Raw genomic sequence first — 20,580 nt, 5'->3', positions numbered from 1 at the left:
GTGACGCGATGGTTTTGTCTCCTACAGTAGACAGATGGGACAATGCAGTGGGCTCGGTTTATCGGGCCAAAAAACGCACACGCCCGCCAAGGCCGAGCCCATTTATGTGCCATGGTTTGGCATTATTTAGACACTTGCTCAAGCATCTTTAGAGAACTTGATCCTCAAAAAGATTTTTTATAGCACTGGATTCCTTCTAAGGGGAAATCTGGTGGGATGTTAAGCGGCATCAAGCTGGAAAGGTTTTCCTTAGAAAACTTTGAAAATGGAGAGTTTGTTATAGTTGCTAATGTGCTAGATAAAAAACTTAACAAAACCTGGCCCTCGCTAATGTTTATGGATCTGCGCAAGATGAGTATAAAGACCAGTTTCTGTGTGACTGGCAAATAAGTGTGCTAACAGTAAGCACCCTTTGCTAATGGATGGGGACTTCGATATTTTACACCACAGTGACGATAAGAATAAGAAATTTGTTAATAACAAATTTTTAGAACTTTTCAATCGTATTATAAATATGTATGAATTGAGGGATTTGGCCCTTCAAGGGGTAAATGCACCTGGAGTAACAATAGAGCTGACCCAACTTTAAGAAAGCTAGGCAGGGTGTTCATCTCCGAAAAATGCAACATAAAGAAAATCCCTAGATATGTTTCTGATCACAATCCCATTGTGTACAGTAATGATATGAAGTGCAACAGAACTACAAAGCCTTTTTGCTTTCAGAAGTCAGAGCCAAAAAAATTATGCTGATAATTGGTGTATCAAAATCAATAGGGTCAAGAATTTCTTAAAGGATTGGGCCAAAATATAAAGGGTCATAATAGAAAATATAAAAGGTTGCTTCAAGAAGAATCGGGAAAACTTGAGGAGCTGGAAGAAGAAATGGCTTAATAGGTAATCTGTTAAGCAGAAAAGCTTTCATCAAAGGGGAGCTTATGAAACTTTTAGATGAGGAGGAAAGTTATTGGCATAAAAGAGCAAACTCAAATTGGCTATTAAAAGATGATAACAACATTGAATTCTTTCATAGGGTAGCAAATGGGAAGAAAAGAAAGAATGCCATTTTTTGCCTTCAAGGTGATAATGGTAACATTGAAGGGGATGAACAAATAATTACCATGCTACCCAATACTATGAGTACCTCTTTGGCCCAGCAGGTAGACCCAGTGTGCAAATGGATCCTCACTGCTGGGACCCTGAGGAGAAAATCACCGAAGAAGAAAACAGTAAGCTAACTGAAACGTTCTCTATAGAGGAAGTTAAGACTACTGTCTTTTCTATGGAAAAGAATACAGGCCCAGGGCTTGACCATTTGCCAATTGAATTTTATCAACACTGCTGGGACATCATAATAAATGACTAATACCATATGTTCAATGATTTCCAAGGAAGGTAAAATGGACATTGGACGTTTTAACTATGCCATAATCACCCTACTACCCAAAATTAAAGATGCAAATAGGATTCAACAATATAGGCATATTTGCCTTTTGAATGTCATCTTCAAAATCTTTACCAAAGCCCTTATGCTTAGGTTGGAGAAGGTGATGAGTAGAATCATTAACAAATGCCAATCTGGTTTTCTCAAAGATAGAAACATTATGGATGCTGTAATGGTTTTACATGAAATTCTGCATGATACTAAGGTGAAAAAGAAAGATGGTCTAGTGCTGAAATTAGATTTTGAGAAAGCGTATGATAAGATTTATTGGTAGTTTCTTTTCTCTTGTCTAGATGTAAAAGTGAATAATAATTGTGGCCGTTATTTTAAGACTAGCAAAGGTGTTAGACAAGGGGATCTTTTGTCCTCTTTTCTTTTTAACATAACTGTTGATACACTAGCCAAAATGATCTCTACTACCAAAAAAAAGAGCTGATAAGAGGCCCAGTGCCCGTATATGTTACGGATGGGGTGGCTATATTACAATAGAGGCAGAACATTTAAAATAAGGGCCCGCAGAGATCTCCTAGGATCCTCGTCCGTAAGTGTCTCCCCTAGAAATCATCTATTAGTGGCACACACTTAAGAAGCTCGCCTCAAGAAATTATTGCCCTAAAGAGACCATAACATTTTCATATAAATTCGAATGAAGACAAGCTTTATTCCAATTGTAGTGGAGATTGATGTGAACTATGACTTTGTAGATGAAAAGTTTTTTTATTCAAAACTGTTTGAAGTACCAAAAGTTTATTTTAATTTCTTAGAATTGAAATTTAATTTAGAATTTTTTTAACAGTCTTGGATGTTGGTATATGGTCTATAAGAAAGGTGTAGTTATCAATGCATACTACAACTTTCTAGCTGACAATTTTTTTATTTAAAATCATTTAGAGTCCTAAATATATGTTTTAATTTTATAGATTTTCAAATTCAAATTTTGGAATTTCCAAATTACCTTGAACGTTCACATAATTAATGAATAATGAAGCTTTAGTTGTGACGTGATCTACAAACTTGTAGTAGTTTGTAATTTCTTTTATTTGAAATTGTTTATTCTCAAATATGCATTTTAAGTTCAAATATTTTGAGACTTTTTTTTATTTTTAAACGATCTTGAATGGAGACATGCTCTAGGCTAAAGTTGCAGTTTGATAAAATTTTGTAGTAATACAAAAGGATAGCATTCTATATTTACTCACAGATAAATATGCAGTACAGTGACAGAGAGGTGTTAGCGCACGCCCACCTCTGTTTGTAAATAAAAAAAATGCCCGCCGTTTGACCTGCCCACCTTTGATTATGCTTTTCATAGTAGTGATATCTGATCAATCAAAATTGATCTACATTTATTTTCTGATAACCTTCAAATCTGAAGTTTTCTGACCCCATATTCTACAAGCTTCTCGACAAAGTTCGTGAACATTCTAGGTGACTTGTCAATCCCAGAATAACTCTAGTTACAGTTCGTTTATTTTGCAGTCGACTAGGTGAAACGTGACAAAACAATTTCCATCGAGTTTGCCGCGGGTGATCTGTGATTCTGTTCAATGATCCGAGCATGCGGTTCATAGTAGGACCTTAACTACGTCAACTGATGAATTAAAGATATGAAGGCACGCCGAATCGGCGGCCTTCTAGGATGTCCACGTCACTTCTTTTTATTTGGTGCGTTAGATCGAAATTCCACGACTCAGATGAACCACGTTACAGCCAGCCTTCGTCCATGTGTTCCGATGGCTTTGTCGGCACGCATGCGAGTACGTATGTTGGGGCCTAGGAAAGCGTGGGTGGTCGGCACCGTCCATTCAATGAATTCTCGGCATGCATTCAATGAACTGGAGCATGCGTACTATTTGGCGGACTTCACACTTATCCTCTACTCCCTCCCTCACTCTCAGCAGCGGCGCAGGAGCTCTGGCGCGGCCAGGCGGTTCCGGCGCAGCGGCCACCGGCACAGGAGGACCCCAGCGCGAGCGAGGCCTCGCTCACGCTGCCGGCGTGCGCCCTCGCCTAGGGCGGGCCCCACGCGGAGGTGGCGCGGCGGCGCGGGGGGAGCGCGCAGCGGGCGTGGCGGCGTAGCGCCGCTGTTCGAGCGGGGCTCCCACGCGGAGGCGGAGGCGGCGTTGCTGCTGTGGCGCGCGGCGAGCAGCTGTTCTAGGCGCTGGCGGTCGCGGGCGGGCGGGTCTTCTCCGCGCACCAGGACGGCCGCGTCCGCGTCTGGCGCGTCTCCCGCCGCTCCCGCTCCGAGAACGCCTTCAAGCTCGTCGCCGCGCTGCCCACCACCAGGGACTACCTAGGCCGGGTGTTCCGCCAGCCCAGCTACATGCAGACGACGGCGCGGTGCAGCCACCGGCGCCTCTGGATCGAGCGCGCCGACAACATCTCCTGCCTCGCCGTCGCCGCCACCGTGCACAACGCCGCATCCTCCTCCGACTGAGATCACTGCGCGTGCCGCCGGCGCCATGGCCGCGCCACCACCGTCGCCAGCCAAAATCCACTAGCAGCGCGTCGCGTCGCGGGTGCACCTGCGGCCGATCTAGGTTCGTGCGCGCTACCACTTCCCTCGCTTTCTGCTCCCGCCGATGTGATCTTGTAGCTCCAGATTGCATCTCCCTCTCCTCGTTCTTTCGGCTCGGGCAGAATGCTTCTTTCCTTGCTCGCAGGCTGCGGTTTATGCTCAAAAGCACGATCTTTACGCTCGGAATAGCTTCGTTGCAGGAGGCAGGGATTTCTTCTCGCCCTTTTCCTCGCCCGGCGCTGTGGAATACGGGCCTGGATTTGCTCGTGAGTGAGAGGGGTAATAGAGTGACGGAGGCGCACGGGGAGAAGATGGCTGCGGAAATGGTGAAGGCGGCGACGAGCGACAAGCTCAAGGAGATGGATTGGGCAAAGAACATCGAAATCTGCGAGCTCGTGGCGCAGGATCCTTGGTATGCTTGCCATTCCCCCCTTTCGGTTCCCTTTCTCCCCCTGTTTTTTCCCCTTTCGGAACCATTGGTTACCGAGTAGCATTGGAACTTTGCTGGTGGGCATGTGGATCCGGTTGCCAAGGGCCATACGCGCACGGAAACGTACGTAAAGGTATCCCTGAGTCTGATCCGCCCCCTTCAATTTTAATCTGTTTCGATCTACTGGTTCCATGGATCTCTCATCCTTCAATTTTGGTTTCGTTTTGCTTTGATCTACTGATTCCATGAATCCATGCTCTTTTTAGCCGTAGATCCTTTGTCCTCTAGTCCTGAGAGTTAGCAGCCGGGGTTGATTAGACAAAAGAAGCAGACCGCCGATGCCCCTTGGAGGTGCTGATGGCTGATGCAGAACCGCTGCCCTCCCCTATGACAACCTCGTCTCCGTGCCCTGCCCTGCCCTGTGAGGAGCTGATGGCCATGTGCGTGACCTGTAACGAGCCAACGACAACGGATTACTACCTCATGTTTGTTTTGTTGTTGCCTATCAATGGTAAGTTAGAACTCTTTAGCAACATCTTTTCACCATCTGTTCATCGTTTTTTTATGTATTTGCACATCAGTAAGGAGCTCAATTGGGTTGCAGAACACTCTTTGAGGTTGATGGGACCAAGGACGAAACAATCAAGCTTGAATCCTCCTCAGTAAGCTTACTGCATGCAGTGTAGGTTTATGGAATAGATTTTTTACAGAAAAAATTCTAGAATGCCATTAGATTTTACAGAAAAGTTTATGATTAAAGAAGTATCAGAAGGAACTGACTGAGATTAGTAGATTCCCATTGAATAGTCTATTATTTTGGTGCTAAAGTTTTTAAATCTGGAACCTGAGTGCATTATTCATGTCTCAGATCAATTCCATTGTTTAGCTATGTTTGTGCAGTGGCCATTCGAGATTACCTTACTATGCATTGCTTTAATAGCTTGTGTGACTTCTTCAGCATGGTGGTTCCATCTTATGGTAGAATCAGCTCAGCGTGTAGTAGTATTTTTTATATCACCATCTATATTGTTTCTTGCACAATTTACCTTTTTTTGTTACAAACAGAACATCATTCGTCTGTTAGATGATTGTTTTGTAATGCTGACTGACTGATAGCTGTAAAATAAAAGACTAAATGCAACTTGTCTTGTTAAAAGGTAACATCATGCTGGGCTTTTTGCAGCAAAAAGGTACTTGGCGGATGGTGATTCATTTCTTGCTAGGCACCACATGGAATTTTCTGGCAGCATGATTAGAAAAGGAGTAAAACAATGCTTGCACGTTGCAGCTTAGATATTGTACTCTCTTATTATTGTCGTTTCTTTTGAGTGTACGGTGAATTGATCTGGAAGCGCTACCAGTTTTTCGTTGCCAGTTGGCTATGATTTTTTTTTTGCATATAAGTGGTGGTTCATCGGTTGCCATTTGGAAAGGGTGTTTTTTGTTTACTTGAATGATGTGTTAATTTTCTGTTCCCTGTTACTGTCACCAGGAATGCCTCGAGTACATCCGCGCCCACGACGACGCGAGTACCTATGTTCATGTTCTGTTCACCGATTGCAGGGCGCTGATTCACCGATCGCAAAGCTAGGAGCACAAAGTGAGGTGCCTTGTTGTTTCGAGATGGTGACTGATTCTACACCTACTGGTTTCGTTTCGTTTGAGCGCAAAGTTCTTCCCCGCCGAGGCCTCTCTGATAGCATTCCCTACCCTGACATCCATGCGTGGTTGGCATCTAGTGCACCCCTCTGCCAATTCCAGGTAAGAGACCACTGTATACTGATTTACTGATACTGAGTAATATGTTTGTGTTGTAATGGTTATAAAATTGCTTTCAGGTTATAATTTTTTCTGATTATCTGGTTCCTTTTCATTAGTAGGTATTTTCCTCGGGTTTTATAGAAGATGAGGAACAAGAAGCTCTTCAAGTTGACTTTGCAAATAAATATTTGGGAGGAGGTGCCCTTTCCAGGGGTTGTGTGCAGGTACCTTTCTTTTGATTGGCAGATTTTTAGTTTACCCAATCTTAGATTTCGTAGCAACTACCTTGGTTAGGGTCTGTGTGATCATGTGATGATGTTCATTTTCAGCAGTTTTCAGATGAATTTGTGCAGCAGCACAGTATGAATTGCAATTTATCCACCATTTCCTATTTGTGCTTAAAAAAGTCCTTCGCGTTCTGCTGTGAATTGAAAACTTTTCAAATAGATTACATATGTTACAATGCTCTCTTGTGGTTTTGTGTAACCACTCTGTGTTTTCCTCTATGGTACAGGAAGAGATCCGCTTCATGATAAACCCCGAATTGATTGTGGGTATGCTATTCATGGCTTCTATGGAAGATAATGAGGCTATAGAAATTTTTGGTGCACAACGGTTCTCACAGTATATGGGGTTAGTGAAAACCCTATCCACCTTTTGCTTAATTTAGTTCATAGATTCGATGAAGTGACTGATATGATCCTTGTATGATTTCCCTTGTGTGATACTATGAATTCAGTACCTGTTTCTCCTTGCAGTTATGGTTCCTCCTTCCACTTTGTCGATGACTATTTAGATACCGAACCCTTTGATTCAATGGGGAGACGGAGAACTAGGATAGCGGCAATTGATGCTTTGGATTGTCCAGCTAGGTTACACTATGAATCTGGTTGTCTCCTAAGGTAATAAGTTACTTTTTTTGAATGTCACAGTTGTCAGTGATGATATCCTTTGTAAGCAGATAATATTTATGGTTCCACTGTTTCTAACTATCCTTTGTTCAGGGAAGTGAACAAGGCTTTCTTGTGGATTTTTCATTCAATCAAAAACCAGCTTTATGTGAAGCTTTTCCAGGTTGTTTAACTAATCACTCCATTGAGTTTCACTCAACAGCGCTTTCCTTTTATTTTTGCAGCCAATATGGCCTTAGTCAACATTGCAACTTTTAGTTTCTTTCTTGTGTTCTGCCAATGATGTAACTAAATGCAGATAAAAAAATGGCACTCTGGTGCTGTAATCTCAAGAAATGCCCAAACATTAAGCCTGTATATGCATAGCATCAGAGGTATGACAGATGTGTCATATATTTGCTGATTATGTTTTCCATTTTTAAATACTGTTCAGGATTCACACAACAAGGGTGACTTTCCAAGTATCAATTCCAATGAGTACATAGGAGTTTCAACAGGAAATTGGGGTTGTGGTGCTTTTGGTGGAAACCCTGGAATCAAGAGCATGATTCAGTGGATTGCTGCATGACAGGTACAGGATACATGTGTTTCCATTTAGATGCAGGTGGCTGATTGATGCATAGGGATCAAATAAATCTGTATGCCTCTTTTTTTTGGGGGGTGAAATCTGTATTTTCTTAATCATATAGGCTCTCCGCCCTTTTGTTAATTACTACACCTTTGAGGATGCATCTTTGGAAAGATTAGAGGTGTACTATACATCCCTTCCACATTTTTTTTTCTTACGCCACATGATTAGAAAGTTAAACTCTTGCTGTACAACTTCTAAAGTTGGTGTACCCTTTATAGAGAGTGAGGATCCTCGTTCGGTACAGTTTAGTGGAGCCTCTCCTAGAGATAACTACTAATTGGGCCTGATACATTTTTAGAAATGCAGAACAAGTAGCTTGTACGATGCACAACAAAATTTATTTTGAATCAATTACCACGAGCCTCACTAATTTTTATTGATAAAAAGAAGAGTTACAAAGTTTGCTCCCTCCGGTGATGAGGAGGATCCGTGCAGGGGCGCCGTGGATTGATCCTCTTCGAGCTTCGGCCTTCATCCTCCACCCCATCGATGGTGTCAGCGGCCCTCACGCTGCCGGTGGCGTCTCTGCGTCTACGTGCCGTGGTTGGTGGCCGCACTGATGGGCGGATCCCCCGGCTTCCCCCGCAGGAGGCCGGACGCATCAGCGGCAGGTGGCCAGCGCTCTGAAGCTGCTCCTCCTCTTCTGCGATGGCGTGCCCAGGCCCGCGCGCTCGGCGTTCCCTGGTGGCGTGGTCTCCTCTGGCGGCGGTGTCATCGAATCGCGTTCTCAACCAGGACGGCATGGCTCCCCGGCGACCGGTAGTGGCCCTGCACGGCTGCACCACAACAGCGATGGCGGCGTCGTCCTGGTTCTCCCCCGGTAGCAAGATCCGGCGTCCTGGGTCTCTGGTGGCCAACGAAGGAGCAGATTCTGTCTTTTCTTTTTGCGAATAGCATCTCCCATCCTGGATCTGAAGAGCATCAGCTCTCTCTCTTTCTCTGTCTCTCTCTCAACTGCTACTGATGTGCTTGATTTTAGAAATTTTGTTTTCACGATGAATCTGATTGTTTTTTGTGCAAATGTGATGAATCTGATTGTTTTTTGTGCAAATGGCGGGGGAGGAGGAGAGGAAGCGGGTGCTGGTGACCAACCCTTGAGCTAACTATGATTATGGATGTTGTTGCAAGATTGATCCTTTTCCTCAGTATGTTGTACTCACTGGTTACTTTCCTTACATGTTCAGGGTTCAATTACATTCCATGATGTCATTGACAATGCCCACGATGGTGGAGTGGCTCAAATAAGGTTAGAAGGAGTGTACATATGGCCTTTTAGACAACTCCGCATGGTAGCAAACAGGTAACTGCCTTATTTTCTCTTTGTAACTGAAGGTCTGTTTGAATTTCATTCTCCCGTGGAAAGTTTCTTGTTAAATATAAATATTTTAGACGCCCTCCTTTTGTTGTATGACCTAGTGAAACTTTATTTTGTCCTTTTTACTTTTTAGTGGCGCAGATGGTGAACCACTTCAGGAAGAGGATTACTTTTTGTCAAATCCATACCATTTGGTAAGCTCACAAATTTAGCTTGTTTTGTTTTTGATGAGTAGTACATATGGATATTATTTCATAATGTATCATTCAAAATTCTGTTTTTGCTTCCTGAGTTTTCACAAGCTTCTTGGTATCCATCATACCTTTGTCTAAGTTGTCTTCAAATCAAATGTGCATTTATCTAGTACCCAGAAGATCTCTTATAATTAATGAGCATGTTTATGAAATATACTTTTACCTGGTTGATTTGTAACAGCTGCGGATTTTCTCCTCTCAAGTGTTCCAAGAATCTTCTGAAGAGAAGAGCCAAAGGAAGAATTGTAAGATTCAAATTGTACACTCAAATACTATATATCGCCTCCTGCAATTTTTGATGTGTGTTATTTCCACCTTATCAGCTCTCACATATGACATGGAGAAACATTGCAACACAGAAATAGCTGCTAAGGTTGTTCGTGTGTCATCTAACCCAAATGGTATGTAATTCCTTTATTCCACAATCAATTTGTTGTGTTTCATCATAATTTACATGTGGCAATACTAAACTGTTAGTTGGTAATTTCCTCATACTCAGTTACAGCTGAAACAGTATGTGCTTTTGTAAAAACTTTTTGTTTAGCTAGATGGAGAACACGAGAAGTACCGTTTGGAGGGTTTGGTGGAGAGTCCAGCTGTCCATGATGATGGGGAATGCTTCTCTCCTATCTTATTGAATGTAACTTCTTTGAATGTTGAAGTTTATTACAACAAAGCAGTTAGCTACACACTGATGGTCACTTTTGTATCCTCTGTGCCTGTTTTTTATGTTGGTTTTATCTTTATTGGTCTGTCCAGTCTGTGAATTCCTTAACTAGGGTATGGTAGATCTCTTTCCTTCAAGTTTTGCTGCTGATTAGACAAATGGAGCATAGCAACACTCAATCCGTAAGCGCTTCTTTTCCCTTTGTGAAACATTTAGTAAAACAAAACCACTTGCATTACATGGCTTCCAAGCTCATTTGCTTGGGTTGCTTATGTATTGCTTACAGGGAGCTGCTAAGGTTTCTATTTTAATGATTGGCCAACAAGTTATCATGGATGCATATCTCTGTCTACTTCACCTGACTGCTGGGATATTGGTTGGTGAGTACTGTGACTTGCATAATTTGTTTGTGCTCTGTTCTCTGACTTGTAACATCTGCTAATAAACTAAAACATGACCAAGTAGGATTTCAGTTTTTTTTTGTTCAAGAATTTGTGCCTTTGTGGTCTGTATTTGGTTATATTTTCTTCAATGTTCAGTTCCCTTCTGGTCAGTCACTCAATGCATTATTCTAAAAACCTGGTCAAAGTTAGAGAAATTTGGCATAGGACAAAGCTAAAGTGAACTATATTGGGACATGGAGGGAGTATTGGCCTGCTTAACTTTTATTACCACTTCTGCATTGTGATTATAATTTACTCGAATAACACTCTTATGTGTTTAACTTTCTACAGAGTCAATCTTTAACGCCTTCGCAACGGCTGCATTCTTCAAATTTGTTGTATTTTCTATTTTTGAAATGAGGTACCTTCTCGCCATATGGAAAGCAAGTAGTCCTTTAAACAGTGGAGAAGGTTGGGAGATAATGAGGCGAGAGCTGTCTGTACTTTACAGCCGCTTTTGTAAGTAGTAACTATGCTCATTTGGTTTCTTTTCACTAAGAATCACGCCGATTGGAATGAATCCTAATCAACATAGTTTGCATACAGAGTGGTGGCATGCTTCTTGCCATACATTTGTTTCTATTAGAACTTACATGTGCAATCAATCTGACCTTTCCCCTGTTAGCTGGTTCTTGTCTACAGCATACCTTTGTTGCCCCCTTACCTGCTGCATGTAAATCACATTTACCCATGTTTTAGTTGGTAGGTGAAGTACTTGGTGCTTGCTATAAATGGAAACCTGGATATTCTGTTAGAGCTTTTAGAGTGTTCATTTCCTTTGTTAACTTGATACAAGATATCTTACCCCCTCCCCACCAAGGGAAAAAAACACTTGAAAGAACTTATAGTAGTATGTCATTATTTCAAGAGATGTGAGCTTGTTTGCATCTTCCACATACGGTACAAATTTTTACTTTTTTCTTATCCAACTTTAAGGTATTCTTTAATTTGCTTTGTGCTCTGCAGATGTCATTCTTTTGGGAGGAATCCTTCTAATGTATGAGCTGCACAATTTCTTACGCCCACTTCTTCTCCTGATGTACTCCTTTTGGGTACCTCAAATTATGACAAGTGTCATCAGGGACACAAGAAAACCTCTGCACCCGCAATATATTTTAGGCATGACAAGTGTCATCAGGGACACAAGAAAACCTCTGCACCCGCAATATATTTTAGGCATGACAGTTACCCGCCTTGCTATTCCATTGTACATGCTTCTGCTTCAGCACTATCTTGGTTCTCGCTGCTTTATTCCTCGCCAGGTATTAACTATATAAGGTTTACCATCGCGCATGCATTGTGTTCTGCTGTATCATAGATGCATTTTAGTTGCCATTCATGCAGCTAATCTGTCCCTTCGAAGGCTGTTTAGGTTGCCACTGCTGTATCGAGCTGTTCCTTATATTGATGTTTATAGTGTATTTTATTAGTATCAGTTTTTAGAAGTAATCTATTGTGTCAGTTTTTAGAAGTAAACTGTTCCATGATGACATTCCGAGAGTCTGAAACCTATACTTCTCTACCATGACCAAATTTATTTTGCTTTTTTTCTAAGTCAAACTTCTCTACCGCTACAAATAGTTATGCATGCATAGGTTCATGCAGCGGGCAAGGTGATTGATGGCAGCGGGTGACCCTGGTCTGGTCTACCACGCCACAGCACACCATGCATGCACCTGCAATTGGTCGGTGCAGAGGCGGACCAGACCATGCACCTCGGGGCGACGCGCGCGGGACTCCAGAGCACGCGTCGTGCACAGGCGCGGGAGGCTGTCCGTGCTGGATCGGTTCTGGATCGTACCCGTAGAAAATCGAGTGCTCACCGCTCGAGAAACACTCGAGTACGGTATAGTTTTACCGAAAAAAGGTAAAAAAAAGATGTGGGTATCAGGGTGTGGTATAGATAGACAACAGAGCAAAGCAAAGGGAGCCATGCCTGAACAGAGGTCACTGGCATCCTCATGGTTCAGATAATTCTGAAAAGATGTTGCGATCTCACTTCATACAAAGGTTGGCGCATATTGTGGACAAGGAAGGGAAGGAAAGAAGAACACCTAGGAAAAGTTAGTCTTGGATAGTAGGGAGTGCTTAGAAAAGCCTGAGTGGATGTCAAGTCCCAAGCACTGTGCCCAGCTCGACCACACTACGCACGTCGGGTCACTGTCACCGTGTTCCCTGCGGACGCCGTCGGTGTCGGGCCCGTTAGCACCTTGTCCTCGCATGGCCACGACATCATGCCGCACTCGCCGTCCTCGTGCACTGTGCGCTTCTACTTTTCCCGTCCTCCGGTCCGCTTTTGACACTCGCCCTCGTCCCCGTACCGGACCCTCCTCCCTTCTTTCTTCTTTTGGGGACAAGGCCGCCTGCACGCCTCCCTCATCGAGCGAACCCTCTCTCCTCTCCTTTATCTCCCCTCCGCTCGCTTGCGCAGGAAGCACGCCATGGCCGACTGTATCCCCACAACGTGAACCAGCAGTGTATCCCATCCATGCCATCTCCATTTTCGGTGCGCTGCGCCCTATCTACGTTCGCCACTATAAGATGCCCTTGGTCCTTCCTCTTCTCCTTCATCCTCATCCCTCTCGAATCTGAAGCAGAGCTAAGAGATCCAGTCGTCATTGTGGAACTAGGTTCGTCTGACAGAGGTGATGGTGTAATCTGAGAAGAAAGGATCTGGTTTTCAAAGAAATTCAAGTCTACCGTTGGTTAGTTTGGTCTTAGGGTTAACGATGTTTTACTTCTCAGTCTCCTGTTTCTGGATCTGTTGGTCATACGCCATGTTTTGGATAATCATTATCTTGTTGTTTCTCCATTGCCCTCGTCTATCCCGACTTCTGGACTAAGCCTTGGTTATACTAGGTTGCTCTTAACCATATAACTTTAAATCCCGGTGTAATTTAGTGTTCGACGCCGTGTAGTCTTTCGTGTGATTCCAGATTTACGAAATGTGTTGTAGTTTTGCCTAAGAAAAGTGGATCCTAATTCACTCTTTTGTAAACCCTCACGTTTCGCTTGGAGGAATTCTGGAGGAATTTAGATGAATCTGGAGGAATTTGTGAGAGAAAAACACTATTCTGGATGAAAAAAGAAGCGGATCAAGCTGGGTTTAAGGGCACGCGAACGGAGCCTTGTGTTGTAGTTTTTGCTCTTTTCACCTATAATGCAATCCTAGCCAATGTTGTGCTTTGAATCTAAGTGTCTTAGTTGCTTGAGTCCAACTCCATCAAATACTTCTTTCCACTAACATGTCATTGATTTGCTGGCCTACAATAGGCACTATGTAATGACAACACCTCTATGTTCGTTTACAACATTGTAATGAAAAAAGCCATGTTATATTTCCTTCCCGTATTTACCCGTTTAATGTACCAAATAGACCCACCTTTCGTACCAACGCGATGAGGAACATATTAAACATATGAGCCACCTATACCAAGCACATCACCTACAGCGAAGCGCGGACAGCAATGGCTAGTTAACCATGAGTCCGCCGCAGGCCCTAGCACTAGCAGTAGCAGCAACAACTCGCACGCATGGAAATATCGAATGTTGGAAAGCTACAAAACACTTTGCAGCAAATTTTAGATTTCCTGAATGCTAAACGTGGCATCCACGTCTGGTCACAAGGCACGAGCATACAAACATCTGAATGCTAAACCTGGCATCCACGTCTGGTCACAAGGCACGAGCATACAAACATCTGGAAACTTCGGTGGACTCTGGCTGTCAAGCCTGCGTGAACCCATTAATCAATCAATCAATTAAATTAATCGCTGGTTCATTGAACCCTAGTACCCAACCACATCTTGGCAAGCAAACTCCTAATCAGGTGTCACGCCCAACGCCCATGGAACACTCTTCTTGATGACAGCAAATGCTCGACCGCGCGCGCTGCACTGACATGGGTAACGTGTAAGTGTAACGAGAACTTTCCAACAACCGTACGAAAAGCCCCGTGCGAGTGCGACGGCACGTGCCTAGGCGCCCGCTGCTCGCGCTGCCATGGTCTTGACGACCGTCCACTGGCGGCAGCCGGTTCATCAGCGGCAGCCCGGCCGCGACAGCCCGCACGTCGACGTCGCTGCTCTGCATCAAGATGGCAACGGGTATATACCCGATGAATACCACCAACCCGTACCCTGCCAGGTGAGATTTTACCCGTCGGGTTACCCGTATCTGCATACGGGTAGGACAATTCACCCATACCCGCACTCGTGCGGGTAATGCTACCCAACGGGTAACCCGTCCCCATGAACAAACCTGAGCATGACATGATATCATCATTCAGTAGTTCAGACATTCAGTAACTTTTTTCTTTGAAACGAGACATTTAGTAACTAGTAGTTCGGTACATGTGCTCAAAAGCAAATAATCTGACACCAATCAACACAAGAGACCCATCAAAGCATGGATCTAGCACAAAACAACAGTTAGAGAACGGATCTGACACAAATCGATTCTGCTCTGCTCTCCCTTGTCACCATGGATCCATGAATGGCAAGGAGAGGAAAGAGGATGAGGGTCAGCAATCACGGTTGGGGCCTCTTGCTCGCCGTTGGACTGTTGGAGAGGAGTGGGAGTCATGCCGGAGTTTGCTGCCACCAGGGGGCAAGGGGAGAAGAAGCGAGCGCCTGGATGCCTGGTGGTGACGATGGGCCATGGGCGGCGGCAGGTGTCGAGTGCGGGACTGGGAGAAAAGCGGTGATCGGTGTCGCGTGCGATGCGCCTAGCACCGGTGATTTGCGGCTGGGAGGTTAGGACCGAGGGGGAGAATGAAATAGAGCTAGGGTTAAAGAATTATGTTATCAATATATATATTAGTAGGTTTCAGCTAGGCTTGGACCAAAATAAGTAGAATAGCTGGTTGTATATGCGGGTATTTATTACCCACGGGTAGACGGGTGTGGGTAGTATGAATCCATACCCGCACCCGCGTACCCGATAGTTAGAGGATTTCGTCTAGTAACATACCCGTGGGTAGGAAAATTTATTTATACCCTCATCTTTGCCGAGTAAAATCCGTCGGTTACTCGGATTTTGGATACCCATTGCCATCTTTAGCTCTGCAGTATGTGCAGGTACTGCTCGAGATCAGGGAACTCCTCCACCGTCTCCGTGGCGGAAGACGACGACGACGCCGCCGGCATCTGGGGTGACGACGACGTCATCGTCGGGAAATTGAGCTTGGCCTTGGCGCCCTTGAACCTGCGCGCGGCGGCGTCGTAGGCGCGGGCGGCCTCCTCGGGTGTGGCGAACGTGCCAAGCCACACGCGCGCCGCCTTCTCCGGGTCCCGTATCTCGGCCGCCCACTTGCCCCACGGCCGCCGCCTCACGCCCCTGTACTGCGCCCGCGCCTGCAGCTCCGTTGCTCCTCCTCCTGCATGCATTCCCCGCCGTACGGGACGTGTGACGACCAACCACCAAACATGCATGTACGCCGAGAGAGACTGCAGTACCTTGACGCGGCCCCGGCGGAAGCGCCGCCGCCGCCTCGCCCCCGCGAGGTGGTTCTGTGGCGCAGACGACGTGCGTGAGCGCCGCGGCCATGACGGCGACGTCGTAATCGGCGCGGGCCGCGGAGTAACTGTGGCCGAGAAAGCCGCGGGCGCCCCCTGCTGACGGTTCCACCTTTGGCACCCCTCCGTGCCGAGGAGTGCCGACGCCTCTCTGGCCATGCATGCTGCCTCCCCGTCAAAGCCCATACATCTCCGAACACGGAAGCAAGAAAGGTGATAAGATAACGATGTGAAGTAGAGACCGCTGAGCACCCTATATTATATATGCACGCTCTCTGCCACCGCGATGGTTAAAAAAAAGTCATCTCAATTATTGGGTTCATCTAATTTTGATCATCAACTACAAAATCGTCTAATACTAGTATCTCAAAGACGTTCAATTTTAGCACGTCCCACGTAGAGTGGTTTTGACCACGCCACGCTGATGTTGACCTCCATCTCAGTGACATGTGGGGCCCACGCGTCATCGACTCAACCCCTCCCTCTCCATCCTCATGGCCACTCCCCGACGCCTCCTCTCTCCGTGCGCGGCGGGGCGGGCGCTACTCCCTCCGACGCGGCGGCGTTGGCCTCGGCATTGACCGTGCCACGCTGGCTCCTCTCTTTCCTCCAGTCACCGGCGGCGAGCAGGCTACGGCGGCAGCGCGCAAGCAGCATGGCGGTACGCGAGCAGGCTGCGGCGGCGACGCGCGAGCAGGGCGGTGGCGCTCGAGCAAGTGGCGGCGGCGGTGCCCGAGCAGCACGGCAGCGCGTGAGCAGGCTACGGTGGCTGCCGCCTCCCTGCGCCGCAACCGAGCTCGCCGTGGACGCCACCTCCATGCGTCGCAGCCGAGCTCGCCGGTTCCGCCTACAAAATCCTGTCGCCTACACTCGACCTCTCTTCATTTCCTCTTACACGTAGCCTCCCGAGGTTCCTAGCTACCTTGTGGACGCGGTCGCACCGACTTTGTGCACCAGAGAGCTCGCCCAGGCTATCTGACGCGGCGGAACCACGGCAGCGGCGTCGCGTGCACGCGCAGATGATGGCTCGGCATGGGCGAGACGGGGCGCAGCGCTGTGCCCAACCAGGCACGCAGTGGCGGTAGGGCTCTCAGCCATGGCGCGGACGCGGCAGACACAGCCGGCGTGGCAGAGCCAACGTGCAGCACAGGCACACGCGACCGCGGGTCAGCCGGACAGCCGTCGAGCGTTGCGACGACAAGGGCACGGTCGGCAGCGAGGCAGCAGCACGATGCGACAGCCAAGTAGCAGGGGAAGCGCGGGCGCAGCAGGTCAGCAGGACCGCCCAGGGCAGCGACCAGAGAAGCGGCGACGGCAGGGCAAGGCTAGAGTGGCTCAGCCACAGCACGGGCGTGACAAGCGGGTCGGCCAGGCGAACTGCTATAACAGCGCGGCGAGGCAGCACGGTGCAGGGTGAGCAGGCGCTCGGCCCTCGACGACCGGACGCGGTGACCGCGGACACCGGCCGAAATAGAGTGCTGCTCGATTTTTGGCATGCGTGTTTCTTAGATTTCACTGTGGCACTCTGGCCCGTTCAAGTTACTAGCCCCAAGCTTGCGTTTAGAACTACAACCTTTATTCAGGCACTTCTTGATTTCGAGCAACTGGCAGGGAAGAACAGAGGCCCCAACATTGGTTTGTCAGGCTCTGTAGCGTTGAGAGGGAGGCGTGGTCAAAACCGCTCAACGTCGGTCAAAACAGCCTTACCCCCGCCCAGGTGCTAAAAGTGAACGGTTTTGACAGTTGGGGTACTAGTACTAGACGGTTTTATAGCTGAGGATTAAAATTAGACCAACATAATAGTTGAGGAGCCAAAAGTAGACTTAATCTAAATATATATAAATCACAATATAAACGCGCACGTTATGCCCACTTATTATATCCTTATAATTAAGTATGTGTACATTACATCTACGAGTATACACTTCTCTTATATTTCAGGTCCTTGAATTTTAAGAAAAATTCAGCTTGTACCACCAACTAGTACACATAAATTATTATTTTTGTGATTCGTTACTTGTCATTTGTTATTTGTCTTTGTATCTGTAACATCCCGCCTAAATGGGCCAAATTCCGGTTGGGCCGAGGCACAGTAACTGCGCGCGTGGGCTATGGTCCAAGGTTGCAGCTGCTGGGGGCACTGTAGCGCCAAGGGGGTATTGTCGCGGTGCAGCACTGTTTCACAACACTGTTTACGTGAGTTACTGTATCACAGCGAAACACTGTGCGTCAGCCTTTCCCAAACCGTGCATCCTAGAATGGCCAGACCAACTTAAATAGTCAGGCCAAAGACACGTAGTAAACTTTGGTTAAAAGTTTTCTGCGAAGCGAGGACGAAAGCGCATGTGGGTTGTTACGTAGGTGGGGCCTACCCCTCGGTAGAGTGAACCTGTGCCGTGTGCCGGGCCTAGCGGTTTCACGAACATATGGCCCGGGAGCTCGAATATGTTGTGCATGGCTCTGCAAGAGCATGACACTTGGCCCGGGGAGCTGGGAATATGGACGTAGGGCCAAAAGAGTCGATCCTTAATATTTGTCCTGTTTAGGTAGGTTGGTTCGGCCCTCAACGAGGACGTCGAGTCCTCAAAGGTGAGTGTATATGAGACCTCGCTAAATGGATCAAGTTGGGCCGGTCCAGTGGGCTGGGCCGAATGGCTGAACTAGTGTAGCTAAGGTGCTGGTACTGTAGCAACGGGACACTGTAGTTGCAGCCTTTAGTCCATACCGGATGGACCAAGTTGGGCCGGTCCAGTGGGCTGGGCCGAATGGGTGAACTACAGTACCTCAGGTTGTCGGGACTGTACCAATGGGAACACTGTAGCTATGGCTTTAGTCTCGGAACCTTAGGGGAAAGTCGAGAAACTGAACCAACTTAAATGCCTAAGTCTGAGAGGGAATTAACTCCAGTTTAAACCTTTAACGCCCCAGCGGGGATTAAAAAATTTTGGACTTTTTATACCAAATGTTGTTGATTATTTCTATAGGCGCTTGAGTAGAGGTAGTTGAAGAAATCACGCTAATGACAGGGACGCTATGTTACATAATCTCGTGAGCCGTGAGCCCGCAGTGCAAATCGTCCTTACGTACAAGCATTGCCAACACATGAAAAAATATAAGGGGTCGAGAGAAGGGCCGTTGTCTTGATGCGAACACTGAAAAGATACAGATACTCCGTATGAGATATATGTTACGTGCAACGATGCAAGTTGTTGAGTGGCAGCAGGGGAAGCGAATCAAACAAGTCGTCACAAGTGGCAAAAAATGGACGGCAGGCTCCAGCAGGAACTTTCGGTGCAGTTTCGTCTCGGCGAAGTCGTCAGAGACCCGACGACATGGACGTTCACACTCAGTCGTCGAGCTATTGCTTAGGAGGAGACGAGACGAGACACGAGAGCAGCAGGCTGCAGGTACGTGTACCTCGGAATAAGGCCACTCTCAATGGCATTTTACGAGAGTTTTATAGATATTAAATAAGCTGATGTGATAAGTATTAACGAAGACAGATAAGATAAAAGTTTCAGGGAGTATGGAAAAAACAGTGTCATGAAACCTTCACTCAGACTAGCCTAATCTCATGTACTTATCCATCACTCTTCGGAGATGTTTACGTATTCGTTCATCACTTTTCGGGCTTGTTTGGTAATGCTTCTGCCCGGCCATGAAGCTATTTTGAGCTTCCCTTGACAAACTGGTTCTGATGAAACAGCTTCTCCGCAAAAGTTGTTTTTTCAACTCTCTCTCACACACAGGCACAGTTTCTCAGGTGAGGTTGGAGGAAGCTAAAAAATACTAGTTTCTCCTAGCTCTCTCTCTGCTATCTTGCATGAGAAATTGTTTACAAAACGTTTTTAAAAATAGCTCTAGTTTTACTTATAAAGCTTCTTTTATAGTTAAAATCAACAAAAGCTGATTCACTACTTAAGCTAAGCTGTACTACCAAACAGGTCCGATCAGGGATACCATCCTTCTGCTTGATGCTGCCTACGTCAGTGTAGGGTCATGATCATCGATTACGCAAGATGGTTGTAATATAATTCAGCAGGGAGTACTACTTTTACTTGGTCTCGGATTAGTTAAGCTTGACCGTTGTTGTCGTGATGGCAGGTAGGAGGCAGACGCTAGTCACGTAGATTAATTGTTTGTTTTCTTGAATCACGTCTCATGATCATCGATTACGCAAGATGGTTGTAATATAATTCAGCAGGGAGTACTACTTTTACTTGGTCTCGGATTAGTTAAGCTTGACGGTTGTTGTCGTGATGGCAGGTAGGAGGCAGACGCTAATCACGTAGATTAATTGTTTGTTTTCTTGAATCACGTCTCAAGTACATGTACATTATTCACTTCTACGGATGAATAAGTACAGATGCTGACACGCTAATATACATTCACCTAATAAGTTCACACTAGTACATATGAACACCCATATAAACGCAAGGACGCACAATCTTCCTTTCGTACTGTACGTTCTTCATTCAGGGAAGTAAAGTGTCCCCTGCGAAGATGCAACACAAACGAACCCTCGGCAGAGCTAGCTGTTGGTTTATGAGTCCAGGTCAAGAACTCCGATCCGGCCTGGTGAGCATGCAAGAAACACGACTCAGGACTAAGGAGCCCTTCTGGCCTAACGTCTGAGGCTTTTCCGCTGCAGCGGTTTGAGCGCGCAGAAACGTGTGTGCCCTAGCTAGCGCGT

At 46.2% G+C, this 20,580-nt stretch overlaps 3 protein-coding genes and 1 long non-coding RNA gene across 5 annotated transcripts; 3 read left to right on the top strand and 1 right to left on the bottom strand.

Moving 5' to 3' along the window:
- The first annotated feature begins 3,161 nt into the window (after positions 1 to 3,161).
- Positions 3,162 to 6,147, top strand: LOC136550002 (uncharacterized). Of its 2 annotated transcripts, none has more exons than XR_010782126.1 (5): positions 3,162 to 3,981; positions 4,160 to 4,371; positions 4,656 to 4,900; positions 4,994 to 5,051; positions 5,882 to 6,147. It is a non-coding gene; the product is annotated as an uncharacterized lncRNA (long non-coding RNA). The 2 variants fall into 2 exon arrangements; XR_010782127.1 differs by having other exon boundaries at positions 5,953 to 5,966.
- A 141-nt stretch (positions 6,148 to 6,288) lies between these two features.
- On the top strand, positions 6,289 to 7,627 carry LOC136550001 (poly(ADP-ribose) glycohydrolase 1-like). The gene is made up of 4 exons (XM_066541432.1): positions 6,289 to 6,374; positions 6,665 to 6,783; positions 6,909 to 7,052; positions 7,495 to 7,627. Exons 2-4 carry the CDS (start codon positions 6,680 to 6,682, stop codon positions 7,544 to 7,546), a joined length of 300 nt encoding a protein of 99 aa, XP_066397529.1. The 5' UTR covers positions 6,289 to 6,374; positions 6,665 to 6,679; the 3' UTR covers positions 7,547 to 7,627.
- A 14-nt stretch (positions 7,628 to 7,641) lies between these two features.
- LOC136548810 (transmembrane E3 ubiquitin-protein ligase FLY1-like) lies at positions 7,642 to 11,648 on the top strand. Its single transcript, XM_066540197.1, has 10 exons — positions 7,642 to 8,775; positions 8,877 to 8,992; positions 9,141 to 9,201; positions 9,443 to 9,506; positions 9,585 to 9,662; positions 9,810 to 9,967; positions 10,051 to 10,110; positions 10,215 to 10,308; positions 10,663 to 10,830; positions 11,338 to 11,648. The coding sequence occupies exons 1-10, from the start codon at positions 8,743 to 8,745 to the stop codon at positions 11,646 to 11,648; spliced, it is 1,143 nt and encodes a 380-aa protein (XP_066396294.1). The 5' UTR covers positions 7,642 to 8,742.
- A 3,064-nt stretch (positions 11,649 to 14,712) lies between these two features.
- On the bottom strand, positions 14,713 to 16,101 carry LOC136552103 (ethylene-responsive transcription factor ERF114-like). The gene is made up of 2 exons (XM_066543647.1): positions 15,828 to 16,101; positions 14,713 to 15,748 (listed from the first exon to the last, which is right to left on the bottom strand). Exons 1-2 carry the CDS (start codon positions 16,048 to 16,050, stop codon positions 15,429 to 15,431), a joined length of 543 nt encoding a protein of 180 aa, XP_066399744.1. The 5' UTR covers positions 16,051 to 16,101; the 3' UTR covers positions 14,713 to 15,428.
- Between the last annotated feature and the right edge of the window lie 4,479 nt (positions 16,102 to 20,580).

This window comes from Miscanthus floridulus, chromosome 4 (genome assembly GCF_019320115.1).
Source record: "Miscanthus floridulus cultivar M001 chromosome 4, ASM1932011v1, whole genome shotgun sequence".
NCBI classification, from domain to species: domain Eukaryota; kingdom Viridiplantae; phylum Streptophyta; class Magnoliopsida; order Poales; family Poaceae; genus Miscanthus; species Miscanthus floridulus.
This window is presented reverse-complemented; position numbering and strand designations above follow the sequence as displayed.

Coding starts and splice junctions, on each gene's coding strand:
- LOC136550001 (XM_066541432.1), top strand. CDS start 6,680: ATGATAAACCCCGAATTGATTGTGGGTATGCTATTCATGGCTTCTATG. Junction 6,784..6,908: donor CGGTTCTCACAGTATATGGG/GTTAGTGAAAAC, acceptor TTCTCCTTGCAG/TTATGGTTCCTCCTTCCACT. Junction 7,053..7,494: donor GAATCTGGTTGTCTCCTAAG/GTAATAAGTTAC, acceptor AATACTGTTCAG/GATTCACACAACAAGGGTGA.
- LOC136548810 (XM_066540197.1), top strand. CDS start 8,743: ATGGCGGGGGAGGAGGAGAGGAAGCGGGTGCTG. Junction 8,776..8,876: donor AGGAGAGGAAGCGGGTGCTG/GTGACCAACCCT, acceptor TTACATGTTCAG/GGTTCAATTACATTCCATGA. Junction 9,202..9,442: donor TGTCAAATCCATACCATTTG/GTAAGCTCACAA, acceptor GATTTGTAACAG/CTGCGGATTTTCTCCTCTCA.
- LOC136552103 (XM_066543647.1), bottom strand. CDS start 16,050: ATGCATGGCCAGAGAGGCGTCGGCACTCCTCGGCACGGAGGGGTGCCA. Junction 15,749..15,827: donor TCCGCCGGGGCCGCGTCAAG/GTACTGCAGTCT, acceptor GAATGCATGCAG/GAGGAGGAGCAACGGAGCTG.